The following is a 14,151-nucleotide window of genomic DNA, read 5'->3' as shown; positions in this document are numbered from 1 at the left end:
AGTTTTCACATGCATATGAGGTGACTGAAAATACAATGGCTTGGGTCAGGTGCACCTTAGTTTGCAAAGTGACATCTTTGCTTTTGAACACTTTAAAGAGACCTTTTGCAGCAGATTTGCCCAATATAATATGTCATTTCATTTCTTTACTGCTGCTTCCATGGGTGTTGATTGTGAATCCAAGAAAAATGAAATCATTGAAACTTCAATATTTTCTCCTTTTATCTTGATATTGCTTATTAGTCTAATTGTGAGGATTTTTGTGAAGACAGATAATATAAAATAATAATGACCAACTATCTGAAATTGAAATAAATTATTTTAACATTATTGCCAGGGGCTAGGGAGGCAATTAAGTGGAATGCTTAAGCAAGCTGCCTCTGGGTCAGACTTCCTGCATTTGAATCCCAGTGTCACCACCCACCAGCTGTGGTCTGTGCTCAGTGCCAGCCCAGCCCATGGCCTGCTTTATCACAGCCATCTCTTGTCTCCTCCTCTCTTCATGCTCCATCTGTATGGGCCACTGCTCTAATTCAGGCCTCACAATTTCTTCCTGGGTTATTGCAAAAGCACTAGTCTTCTCTGGTTTCCTTGCCTCCAGGCCTATTCCTGCCCCTCCTCCCACTTCAATCTACCTTTCAAAACTATTTTTAAAAACCTTCAGTGCTTTTCAACGCCCCTATATAGTCTGTAGAGCATTGTCTCGTTAACTCTGACTCTTGGTGACCTCATGTGTATTGGAGTAGAACTGTGTTCCATACAGTTTCCAGTGGCTGATTTTTCAGAAATAGATCTGGGTGGACTCCAATTTTAAACCTTTCAGTTAGCAGCCTGGTGTGAGTGTTTGCACCACTCAGGGACTCCACAGTCTAAAGGGAAGGGTCCAAACTCCCAAGCTGAGTTCTCCCAGGGAGATGTGGGCCATCTCCCCTCCAATAGTGAGTTACCTGTGGTTCCCAATAAAGTATCTCTCTCCCACTGGAGAAAACAGAGTATCATTGTAAGAGCATCAAGAAGGCCTGGTTTTGCAACCCAACTCTACCACTTACTAGCTATGAACTGGGAGAATTATTTAACTATTCCAAGCCTCAGGTGTCTCGTCTATAAAAATAGAGCTGATAATAGTGCCGGTACCTCATGAGGTTGTTGTGAAGATTCAGTAGCATAATGTACATAAAGGGCTTTTCACAGCAGCCAGCATATAGCAACCACTTAAATGAAACTATATTTCTTTTATTACATCTCCCTTGCCCACACTAAGGAGCTCTGGTGGTGTAGTGGTTAAAGCATTTGGCTGCTAACCAAAAGGTTGGTAGTTCCAACCCACCAGCTGCTCCCTGGGCAAAAGATGAGGGTTCTGTAAAGATTTACAGTCATGGAAACCCTGTGGGGCAGTTCTACTCTGTCCTAAAGGGTCACTATGAGTTGGAGTCGATTCCATGGCAGTGGGTTTTGGTTTCAGTGCCCACACTATTTTCTATGCCTGTAACACATTTCCACCCCCATCTCCCCACCCCCAACTAGCAAATTCCTACTTCTCCTTTATGTTTCAGCTCAAATACTACTCTCTCTTTGCCTGCTAGCCTTTCAGTAAGCTTTGGCCACAGTGTGTAGGAGAGAGAAGCCAATCTTGTTGCTCCAGGAGATGGTATCTCCCTGCTACGTGCTTTCCCTGTGCATACCTGTTATGACCCTTGACCCATGGCTTTGCAATGACCTGTATACCTACTTGTCCCTGCCACCACACTGTCAGCTCCTTAAGGGCAAGAACCATGTCAGATTTACTTTAGGATCCCCAGGATTTAACAAAGTGCTGGGCCCATAGCAGCATCTCAGAAAGTGTTTACTGAAGGAAAGGAAGAGTGCCTTTGTCCTGCCTGAGAACAAGGAGGCTGGAACACTTGATGTTATGAATTGAATTGTGTCCCCCCAAAAATATGTGTTAGAATCCTAAGGCTTAAACTATGGGAATAGGGTGTTCTTTATTATGCTGATGAGGCCATACAATGCACAGTGTGCCTCTAACCAATCACTTTTGAGACATAAAAAGAGTAGATTAGGCACAGAAGCAAGCAAGCACTAATGGGGGAAAGATAGATGTCATGTGGACATCTCCAAGGAACGTTGCAAAGAACTCGAGAAGCTGAGACAAGGACTTACTCCCAGAGCAAATAGAGGGAGCATCCCATACAGCTGGTGCTCTCAATTGGGACATTTAACCTCTTTAACTATGAGAAAATAAATTTCTGTTTGTTAAAGCTATCCACTTATGGTATTTCTGTTATAGCAGCACTAGGTAACTAAGGCGCTTACCAAGTGTCATTCTCCAATTTATAAGCTTGTCTCCAACTCACAAGCTAAGGGCATGGCTTTGATATCTGGTGAGATCTGGAGCAGAAGCCTTAGACCTAATGCACATATGTAACATGGACGGGGTCAAGCAGCTGAGGGTTCAATACGGAGAAGCAGCTTTCTGGAGATTGTCAAAGGAAAAACAAATACATTATGTTCAACAAGCAAACTACAAGAACTACAGGGTGGTTGCAGATGAGCTCATGGCAGGGCTGATTTTCTGCCGAAGTGACAGGCCTGGCCTGACCACTGCAGATTCCAGCCAAAATCCCAAAATAACCTCAGGCCTCTGGCATGCAGTGGCCAAAGCTTACTGAAAGTCTAGCAGCAGAGGGAAGAGAAGTGTCCGTTTCACAAGTGAGAATGCACCAGGACGCCAACACTGAACCCCTTACTGACCCAAATGGTCCCAGTATGAGGTCACCCGCTCTTGGTCAAGTGCCTCCTCTCCTGGGCCAAATTTTGGCTTTTCTGTGTGGATACACCACCAGTTAACCAGAAATTTTCCATGGATTGTTATGTGATGAACCAAGAGGATCAGATGATAGTTACTGGAAAAGGAGGTGTCTATTACACAAATGGCTTCCAGCCCAAAGTTAACTGTCAATCTGTGAAATGCAAGGTGCTGGGGTGGTGATAAGGGGGTGTAGGAAATGAACATCTTCAGAATTTTGAAGTTTCCTTTGTACTCCGAACACACCTCAAGAAGTGTAGAATGCAAATTGTCATGAGTGATTTCTGTCACACTAAACAACTAATGGATCAGACCAGGGGTCTGATTGGTTAGGGAACTCTGCTTTCTCTTTTATTCACATCCTTAAATATTTGAAATGAAACTAGTTGTTAGTGGCCACTGAGTCAGCCCCCCAGTCATGGAGATCCCATGCACAACGGATCCACACTGCCCAGTTCTAAGTCATCTTCATGATCATTTGTAGACTGGACCATTGTGATTCACAGGGTTTTCACTGGCTGACTTTTGGAGGTAGATTGCCAGGCCTTTCTTCCTTGTCCATCTTAGTCTGGAAGCTCCGCTGAAAACTGTTCAGCATCATAGCACCATATAAGCCTCCTCTGACAGACAGGTGGTAGCTGTGCATGAGGTGCACTGGCTGGGAATCAGACCTAGGTCTCCCACACAAGGTGAGACTCCTCCACTGCACAACCAAACCCACACAGTATAAAATTCTGTGAGGTGGAAAAGAGTTCAGCTAATTGGGAAGACTACTGTGGGAAAAAAAAAAAAAAAAAGAGTTTCTGGGATATATCAGAATACATTATGTCATTTACATTTAACATGGAGGCAGCAGGCACCAGAGAAGTATGAGTGTGCCACTCACTGTCTCAAAGAAAAACACACATATTGCAAGTGAGTTACCAAAGGAATCAGTTTATAAAGCCCTTGTTTGTTTCACAAAGTATACCTCTTCTGCCCCCTTTTAGATATTTTCAATGTCAGTTTTTGACATGTTTAGCAACTTTGTACTTAGGAATCTTCACACTTCCTAATCAAGTCATTGTTTATAATTGAGAAGCTTGAGTCATGAGCAAGCAAGGACAGCATTCCTTGTGAACATTTACAAGACATTATCCAATCATTAAGTGGGTTACTGCTCCAATTCTATGATCTTATAATAGGGTCAGAATGCCAATGACCTAATTTCAGCCACTTCATGTAGGCCAGATGACTGTCTTTACCATATTAAAAGGTTTCTGGGAAAACAGAGTCTATAAATTCCTTTGGGCATTTTGGCAAGAAATTCTTTCACATACCCATCAACCTAGGTCAAGTACTTCTTTTGTCTAAGCAAGACCTCTTTCCCTGTACTATCCATCCATCCATTCTTCCTTCCATCCATCTCTTCATCCAGTCTTCACTAAGTACACATTATAGTGCCAGGCCTGAACTTAGCACTGAGTTGAGAAGATGAACAAAGCATGACCCATTGTTCTGAGGGATCTGTGGCTAATGAGGCAGAATGAAATAGAAACAGTCAACACAAAATAGTGTTACATATGCTAAGGAGCTCTGGTGGCGTAGTACCTAAGGTACATGACTGCTAACCAGAAGGCTGGCAGTTCAAACCACCAACCACTCCTTGGAAGGAAGGTTGGGCAATCTACTTTCATAGTGATATTGCCTCAGAAACCCAAGGAAGGGGCACTATGAGTCGGGGCCGCCTCGATGGCACAGAACAACAACATGCTAAGGATGTAGTTATCTATCAAGAAGCAGGGTATTAACTGCCACAGAACAAGCAACATCAGCTAAGTATTCTATAGGCATGCTGGAAGCACCATATGTTGAGAGACAGACTGGTTTTTCAGAACCTTGATCTTTATAAAAACACAACCAAATAAATGCAAAAAAACAAATAAAAAAAATACCATTTCTAAATTCACTGAAAACCACTTAATCCAATGGTCTAGAATGTCTCCTTAGAAACTCACACTGATTTCTTAAAAGTGATATTTTTCTCTGATTATTAAAGTCATGTAAAAATTCAGAAAACATAAAAATGAATAGAGAACAAAATGACAAATAACCTACCACACAGACAAAACAATGATTAATAGTGTGTTGTTGTTGTTGTTATGTGCTATCAAGTCAGACCCAACTCATAGCAACCCCTTCTTGGGTTTCTGAGACAGCATCCCTACGGAAGTAGATTGCCCAACCTTCCTTCCGAGGAGTGGCTGGTGGGTTTGAACCACCAGCCTTTTGGTTAGCAGTCAAGTGTCTTAGGCACTATGCAGATTTTTCAATGTATAAACACAATTTAGTAATTAATAATTTAAAAATAAAATTGGGATCATGATATGCATGCTTTTATAACCTGCAATTTTCCTCAACACTTTTTAGCACTTTGCCTCATTGGTAAATATCTTTTGAAAACAAGCTTGTTTTAATGGTTGTCTGGTATTCTATCAAGGAGCTCTGGCAGTGCAGTGCCTAAAGCATTTGACTGCTAACCAGAAGGCTGATGGTTCAAACCCACCACCAGCTCTGAGAAAGGAGAATGGGGCAATCTACTTAATCATATATAAGTTCCAGGCTATTGTTAACTGATTCTCCATCATTTCTCTTGAAATTTAGATTAATTCAAGTTTTTCACAATTATAATAATGCTTAAATGTACAATACATATGTCTCTAATTAATTCCTTAGAATATATTCCCAGAAGTGCAATTTCTGTATCTTAAGGAATTAACAGTTTAAGACATTTAATACATACTGCCAAATTATTCTTCAGAAGGTCTGTACTAATTTATATTCCCATCAGCAGTACATAAAAGCATCCATTTTTCTGAACCTTATCAATAGAGGGCATTTTATCTTTCTATTTTTTTCATTTTATAGGTAGTAAGAGATGGCATCAAATTGTTTTCATTTCCAATTATGATTAATAGTGGGGCTCAACTTTCTTCCATAAGTTTAGTGTGTATTCATACACACACACATACATACATTTATACATATATATTTAATATCCTGTTTGTATCTTTTGTTCATTTCACTCAACTGAGTGAAAATACGCCTTCCGCTAATTTTCTCCCTTTGGTCTAATTTATGCCTCCTGGATACAATTCCTCCTTCATATGACACCCCCTCAAATACTTAAAGACAAAAATCATGTCTCATTTTCTCCAAGATAAACACCCCTGGTTCCTTCAACCATTTTTCCTGTGGCAGAGTTTCAAGTGCGGTCGATGAAGACTTACTGCTCCATTACTCTGTAGACACCAACATTCATGTGACACAAAACTATTTATGCTACCAAATTTTGATACCAAGATGAGTAAGACTGGTTACCACCTTCAAGGATCTCAGAATTCAGTGCAAGTGACAAGTAAAAGAACAGACTTTGCTTTGGATTTGGTGGAGGCCCCCAAAGAGAAACTGATTTAATCCATTGGAAATAAGGGTCAGGTTGGGGAAGGATGCAGGTCATTACCATGGACCTCACACTATAGAGAAGCTAACTGTCAATGTCTATTGTAGCCTCTTAAAAGACATATAATGTGTTTAAGAGTCAGAAAATAGAGAGGACCATATAGTATGTTTCCCCATTTTTTTTTTTTTTAAAGCTAAATGGAGTAAAAATGTGCTTGCTTGACTGTGGGTTGTGGTGGGAAGAGTAACACATAAAAAAGTAATGTGCTTCATGAATCTGGAACTTCGGCTTTTATAAGTTGAAGGAAAAATCAAAACATGAACAAAATAACTATAAAAACAAAACAAAAAATTACATGTGACTCCAGGAAAGCTTGCCCTGGGTCATCTTTACAGACTCTCAGGATAGTTACCTGCATGCACCTGGAGCCTCAACCTCCTTCATCCACCTTGTCCACAAGATACTAAGAGTTTGTCTTGCCATAATAATGGCATTTCTCTTGTAATATCAGGCCAGAACCCAAAGTGGTAAGAAACAGCATTTTGAAGCCAGAAAAAGAAGAGCAATTTGTCTGGTACAATGAGAATAGTTACCCGCTTAAATAATGAGAGCATCAGGAAGATGGCCAGCTTGGATGGAGGTTCTCCGCAGCAGAATATGGCAGTGCTGATCCAACACTACTAAGCTTCTCTTAATGCCCCGGGTGGGATAGAGTTTATAGACAAGGAACCCTACAATATGACTAAATTGCGCTTGGTTTAAACATCAGCTTCTGGAAACTCTTTCAAAAGTGGAGAACTCTGTTTGTTCTCATGAAGGTACCTTTGTGTACACATATAAAAGTTTCTTTCATAGGGTATAAACCTAGAAGTGGAATTGCTGAGTCATCAGTACTATGTATTTATCTTCAACTCCTCCAAATAATGTTAAACTCCTCTCCCGTGTGTCTGTATCTCTGTATACTCCACCAGCATTGTATGAGATCTCCTTTTTCTCTATAACCTCTATCAGATTTTTAATTTTTTTGGCCAAAATGATATAAATGGAATAGTATCTCACAATTGTTTTAATGTCATGATCTTAGTACTCGTAAAGTTCAGCCTAGCTGTCAAATGGATTCTTTTCTTGCCTGTTTATACCTTTGGCCTATTTTTGCATTTGATTGCTCTTTGACTTATTTGTGGAAGTTTCTTAAATCCTTCTAAACTAATACTAATCCCTTTTCAGTTATAAGCATCGGAAATATCTTCTCCTAGTCTGTAATTTCAGGAGCTCTGGTGGGGCAGTGCCTGAGACATTTGACTGCTAACCAGAAGGTTGGCAGTTCAAACCCACCTGCCACTTTGCAGAAGGAAGATGGGGCAACCTACTTCCATAAAGATTTACTGCCTTGAAAACCCACTGGGGGTCACTATGAGTCAGAATTGACTCAATTGCAGTGGGTTTGGTTTTGTTTTGGTAGTCTGTGATTTATAGTTCCACCAGAGCTCCCTCTGTTTTATGAATGTTATCTTATTGTATGTTGTTGTTGTTGTGTTGTTATGTGCCGTCGAGTTGGACCCAGCTTGAAGTGACCCCTCCTTGGGTTTCCGAGGCGGTATCACTATGGAAGTAGATTGCCCAACCTTCCTTTGGAGGAGTGGTTGGAGGATTTGAACCACCATTCTTCTAGTTAGCAGTCAAGTGTCTTAGGCACTATGCTACCTTTTTTATTGTATAAAAATTCCTTTCTTATTGTATAAAAATTCTAAATTTTGATGTAAAATGATTTTGCCCCCTACCAGACAGGGGGCATTTGGCAATATATGGAGATAGTTTTGGTTGTCACAGCTGGGTGTGTGTGGGGGTGCTGCTGCTGGAAACTAGTGGGTAGAGGCCAGGATGTTCTTGAATACCCTACAATGCACAAAACAGCCCTCAAAACAAATATTTATTCAGCCAAAAATGTCAGTAACACTGAAGCTGAGAAACCTTGGCTAGAGAAATTCAAAGCTGGGGGCACACTTAGGGTAACTGTAGCCACAATAAAACCCAAATTCACTCAACTCTTGACTAGACTGACTCACCGTCCCCGACTAATGGCCTAGCAGAAGAAAAACCAAAACCCAACTCACTGCCATAGAGGTGATTCCAATTCATAGCGACTCCTATTGGATTTCTGTAAATCTTTACAGAAGCAGACTGTCTCATCTTTCTTCTGTGGAGCAGCTGGTGGGTGGGTTCAAACCAGCCAACTATCTTAACATCAACACCAGAGCTCCTTGGCAGAGGAAAGGCAAGCCCATTTACAGGCATAAATACTATTTACTTTAGGCTTTATTAGTCTGTACATGATGTGTGGCATTTTATTTAACAATATGACACACACACAAAAAGCAAGAAAGATAACCTCCTTTCAAGAGACAAAGCAAATCAATAGACTGAGTCTCAGAGATGGTCTAGCTACTATGAACTTAAAATAATTATGGTTGATATGTTAGAGGCTCTAGTGGGAAAAATGGACAACATGCATAAATAGATGAGAACTTTCAACAGAAAGAAATTATAAGGAAGAATCAAATGGAAATGCTAGAAATAAAAACATGGCAACAGAGATAACAACAATTTCCTTTTGGGTTTATCAGTACATTTGAAAAAACCAAAGAGACAGTCAGTGAACTTGCAGCTAGGTCAATAGAAATTACCCAAAGTGAAATACAAAGAGAGAGGAAAAAAAAAAAAAAAAAAATTAGAACAGAGCCTCAAGAGCTGTGATTAAATCCTGGCAAGAAAAGAAAGAGAGGGAGAATGAGAATAAATTAATGAATATAGGAGAATGAATGATTATGAGAAAGAGAAAGGTTTGAAGAGATAATGGAGGAGAATAATCTAAAAATAATGAAGACATCAAATCACAGATCCAAGAATCTCAGAAAACCATAAACAGAATAAGCACCAAAACACACATACACACACATTCCTAGACATATGATAATGAAATCACAGTCAAACTGCTGTAAAACTAAAAATAAAGAGAAAATCTTGAAAGCATCCAGAAAAAAAAAAAAGGCACATTACATACAGGAACAACAATATGAAATGCAGCAGACTTCATTTCAGAAACTATGCAACCAGGAAGACAATGAAGTTATATTTTTAAAGGGTTGAAGAGGGTAGGGGCAGGAAACCAAAACCAAACAAACAAAAACTGTCAACTCAGAATTCTACACCTAGTGAAAATAAAATGAAGGCAAAATAAAATGTGTACATATGTATGTGCATGCTTGAGAGAGAGAAAGGAAGACCCATGCATGCTGGGATGTATTACCGTCCTAACAGTATACTTAGATTTGCTTTTGTTAAGTGCTCTGAAGGGTTTCACTAGATGAGGGGCCAGATATTACATGAGTTTCCCTGATTTTGCTTTTTTCTTGATGTAGACTGTTTAAATATGGTCTCCAACCTATATGCTGCACAGGCTTGGAGTTTTAATATCTCATAGGAGATTTATTCCTACACAGAGCTCAGAGCAGAGACAAGCATTCTTATCCTTACCCTGGGCCAATGAGTAGAATTTTTTCAGCTTCCCCTTACACAGCCCTCCTATAATCTTGGCTTTATACAGGGGTGTCAGTTCCATTTTTCCATATTGCTCAGGCTCAAAAACTTCTTTTCTTGTACCTTTATGGATGTTAAGAGCAAATCCCTTACCATTAGGATTTGTACCTGGATCTGATACTCTCCTGGGCTTCAATTACATCAGCTTGTGTACTTATCTTTCCAGCTATGAGTTCTCTCATTTCTGACACCTGAGAATTTCCCTTTGTTGTTTTGCAAGCTAGGCTATATAGTGATATCTATTTTCTGCTACATTTTATTCAGAATTTCTATATATTTTAGTAGGAACATGAGGGATGGTCATCAGTATTTAATAATTCTGATATGCAATACATTTCTTTTTAGCTGTGATTTTATACTTTTTCCCCTAGGCTTTGTAAGTGAATGTTGGATATCCAGAACTTATTATTTCCTAATAGGCCCTAGCAAGAATACTATATTTACATGAACAAAATAATGTGTATTAATCTCTAAAACATCTTTAACTAACTCCAATAAAAGCAGGGATAAATTAGTTAAAAAGCCTTTTTCATCTTAAAATCTTTCATGTAATTCTGGAATATGGCATGTACATGTATCAAAGATGGTATACTAAACTTTGACTACAACTATCATTTTAAATTCTTTGTTTTTATAAGAGTGCTCTGCATGACAGAATATAGAAATGACTTGCTAATGCTCCAATCACTATTATAGAATTAGCTCTTTTTAGAAATCTTTGTTTCAAATAGCAGTAACTTTTCTTTTTAATTTTTATTATGATTTGAGTGAAAGTTTACAGAGCAGATTCATTTTATATAGTGCAGTTCATAAACATTTTGTTTCATGATATTGACTGCAATTCCCCATAACATAACAGCTCTCTTTCCACTTCCTCCCTGTAATTACCACTTCCCTGTGTCCTTCCCTTCCATGTACTCCTGCTCCCCCCTCAGCTATCTCCCTGTGCAAACACTGCCTTTCTGTTCTCCCATGATTGATCGCTCCAAGGAGTGTATCTACAATATGCCTGTCTATTGTTTGGGTGGAAGCCACAGGAGTGAGTTCAGTTCTAGACCTGAAGGATAACTAGGAGTCATAGTCTCAGGGGTCTCACCAGGCTCTACCAGACCAGCAAACCTGGCCTCTTTTTTTTTTTAAATGATTTTGAGTTTGGTTCCACATTGTTCACCCACTCTATCCAGGATCAGGATCTCCTGCACTGATCCCTCTCCAAGTGGTTGACAGTGGTAGCCAGGCACCATCTAGTTCTTCTGGTCTTCTGGTCATATAGGCTGAGGATCTCATGGTGTACCAGTTGCTTGGACTAATTGTTTCCATGCATCATTGGTTTTTTTCATTCTTCTTTGCTCTGGATGAGGAGAGACCCATTGTTGCATCTAGATGGCCACTTGCAAGCTTATAAGACCCTAGTCGCTGCTCATCAAAGTAGAATGTAGAACAAGACTTTTGTATTGTATGTTAAAATAGCAGGAACTTTTTCCAATTGCAAAGATCATTATATTCTAACTACCGTGGAAAATGAGACCCTACCTCCTTCTATAAGAATATATTTCTAACAGGATACCATGGTATCCTGGACATAGTAAGGTGATATGGTATATAATTCCCTTGGAATAAATACACAGGTTCTACTTACCTGCTGGTGGCCATGCCTTGATGTATCCTGTGCAGTGGACCACAGCATATTGGGCTTCTCCTTCTTTCACAGGGCCAAGGCCATTCCTAAAGAGAGAACATCTGTGAAACTGTTTCCACCAAATTGGGAGTGGTCAAGGATGACAATGACTCCTTTACATTTAAGCTAATGTGTTCACTATTTGCCTTGTGGTTGTGAATCTTGACTTCCCATCATTCTCATTTCCCTTGAAAGCCCCACTGAAGCACAGTTCTACTCTGACACACACACAGAGTTGCCACGAGTTGGAACAAACTCAACTGCTATTGGTTTGGTTTTATACGATCTGAAAATCCAAAATCAATTCCATACAATTCCCCATTTTCACTTCAGCTACACAAGCCTGAGTAAGTGTTCTTGGTTCCCTCTACACTTAATCCCTCTGCCAAGTTAGGGGATCTAAGCTAGCTACTAAAACAAAACAAACAAATGAACAAAAACCCACTGTACAGCCCAAAAACATCCATCAGAAAAGCCTACTGACCTGAACCTTTTCCTCATGGTGGTAATTCTGTTCAGAGGAAGGTGGTCCAAAGGAGCATTTCCACATCTAAAATTTAATAAATTAGTTAGAATGAGTAAAGACCTAGGCAAGCTTGTAAAATCTCCAGTGTTGCCATCAAGTAGGTGGTCCTTACCTGATATTTACAGATTTATTCAGGCAAGACCTACAGTCAATTTCCTCCCAAAGTGCAGAAGCAGGTTTGTATGCCTTTGAATTTCAATTGTCTTTGAAGGCCAGGAGAGTGGGACCCACTTTGCAGTGTACAGCGAAATTGTTTTAGAGCCCAACCCACAAGGTGGAGACCAACAGAAAGACTAAGGGAACCTGGACATGCTTAGTCCTGTAGGCCATTCAGTGTAAGTAAGTGGCTTTCAGAAAACAAGGGAAGGGGTGATGACAGCAACAGTGTCTCTTCAGGACTGAGAAGAGACATCAACTCAAAACAGATGTTGTCAGTTGATGACCAGAAGCATCTTCTCAGGCTTTAAAGTCACAGCTGTAGCAACTCTGCCTCCTCCCCTCCAATGTTCAGGCCTTAGAATGAGTAGACAGCTGCAATCCTATTGATAGCTGAGGGAAAGTGGAGACTGAAGTCCTTCTGTGGGTCCTTCTCTGGAAGGCAGGATATGTAAGGTATTACAATGCCCACTGTGGCCTCCCCTCTCAGCATCCTGGAACGTCCAAAGCTGGAATCATGGTGAGGTTCTGACTTGTACCTGGTATGCTCACTCTACATGTGTTTCTATTTCCCAACTACATGACAAGTAACATTCTGATGTCTTAATATGCAATACTGCAAGGAAAAGAGTACAGTTTTACTCCGAGGCCTTGGACTGCTGTCAGGAGCAGTGTGGTTGTCACAGCAGGCTCACTCCAGGCCACTGCTGCCCTTTCCTGGCAGACTGGGTCCAGTGTCTTGCTGAACCTAAGCTGTCATATGCTGCTTTAGTTGGTGGAGAAGGCCATGCTTTCAGCAGATGGCAGTGCTGCCCACCTCAGACAGAAAGCCAGGTAGTGTGGGCCTGGCATTGTGAAAAGTAACTTAGAGCATGTCCGCAGAGGGACTAGGGCCAAGAGGGGACTACCTGAATTTGGCTGACAGGACAGTGATGTAATTTCAAATAGGGCACTAACAGAAATGGTGTACTATGATAATAAATTTACTAATAAGGTAACTGCTTAGATGGTACAATTAAACATTTATACTGCTGGTGCTATACTAAATGCCACTAGTCTTTCAAATACCAGCGGGGTCACCCATGGTGGACGGGTTTCAGTGGAGTTTCTAGACTAAGACAGAATAGGAAGAAAGGCCTGATACTCTACTTCTAAAAATTAGCCAAATGTAAACCTTATGGATCACAACAGAATATTGTTCAACTCGTTTGCCTCGGACACACCATCAGGAGAGATCAGCTGCTAGCAGGGGACATTATGTTTGGTGACGCAGAGGGCCAAAGAGACCCTCAGTGAGTCAGACTGGCACAATGGCCAGAAGGATAGACTCGAACATGTTGGCGACTATGAGGACAATGCAGAACTGGGCATTGTTTCATTCTGCCGTACACAAAGTTGCCATAAGTCAGAGTCGACTTGACAGCAGCTAACAACAACATACTAAATGTCCACCAAGCTAGGTGTGCATTTACTCTATTGGCTAGAACATTCCAAGAAGGACCCTGCTGTGACTGACTACATTAACTGATGCTGGTTTACCTCAGGTGTGCACTGATATGTTTGTGTCCTAGTGTCCAGCTCTCCCTGCCAGCTGAAGAGTGAAGCAGGCATCCTACGTAAAATAGAGACTCACACATGTTCTGTCACTCCAACATCATCTTGCGATCTGAGGCAAGTGATGAGGAGGGATTACACTGCTGTCTCCTGGAAGAATTCCAGATATTCAGCCTGGAGTGAAGCACACTCAGAGGAAAGGACAGCAAGGCACAAATTCCTGCACGGCATTTGTGGTTATCCAAGGCTAAGTCAAGTTAGTGCTGTATGGTTATCAGTGGACTTTTTTTTTTTTTAAGGGAACAATAAATATTTTTATTGATTTCATTTAGCAATAATAAATTGATAGATGAACAGTTTGTTTTTCCTTTGCAAGTTTTTTTTTTTTTTTT

At 40.4% G+C, this 14,151-nt stretch overlaps 1 protein-coding gene across 1 annotated transcript in view; it reads right to left on the bottom strand.

Moving 5' to 3' along the window:
• The window catches only part of ARNT2 (aryl hydrocarbon receptor nuclear translocator 2), a 179,223-nt gene that overhangs the window by 73,474 nt on the left and 91,598 nt on the right, over nucleotides 1–14,151 (bottom strand). The window contains exons 6-7 of the mRNA XM_007945085.2: nucleotides 12,008–12,073; nucleotides 11,485–11,570 (exon numbers count right to left, since the gene is read on the bottom strand). Of these exons, the coding sequence (XP_007943276.1) occupies nucleotides 11,485–11,570; nucleotides 12,008–12,073 (152 nt within the window). The remainder of the gene's footprint in view (nucleotides 1–11,484; nucleotides 11,571–12,007; nucleotides 12,074–14,151) is intronic.

The sequence above is a fragment of the Orycteropus afer genome, unplaced genomic scaffold (genome assembly GCF_000298275.1).
Source record: "Orycteropus afer afer isolate SDZICR_OR568_19922 unplaced genomic scaffold, OryAfe1.0 scaffold00132, whole genome shotgun sequence".
Lineage (NCBI taxonomy): Eukaryota > Metazoa > Chordata > Mammalia > Tubulidentata > Orycteropodidae > Orycteropus > Orycteropus afer.
Note: the sequence above shows the minus strand (reverse complement) of the source record. Positions and strands in the feature narration are given on the sequence as shown.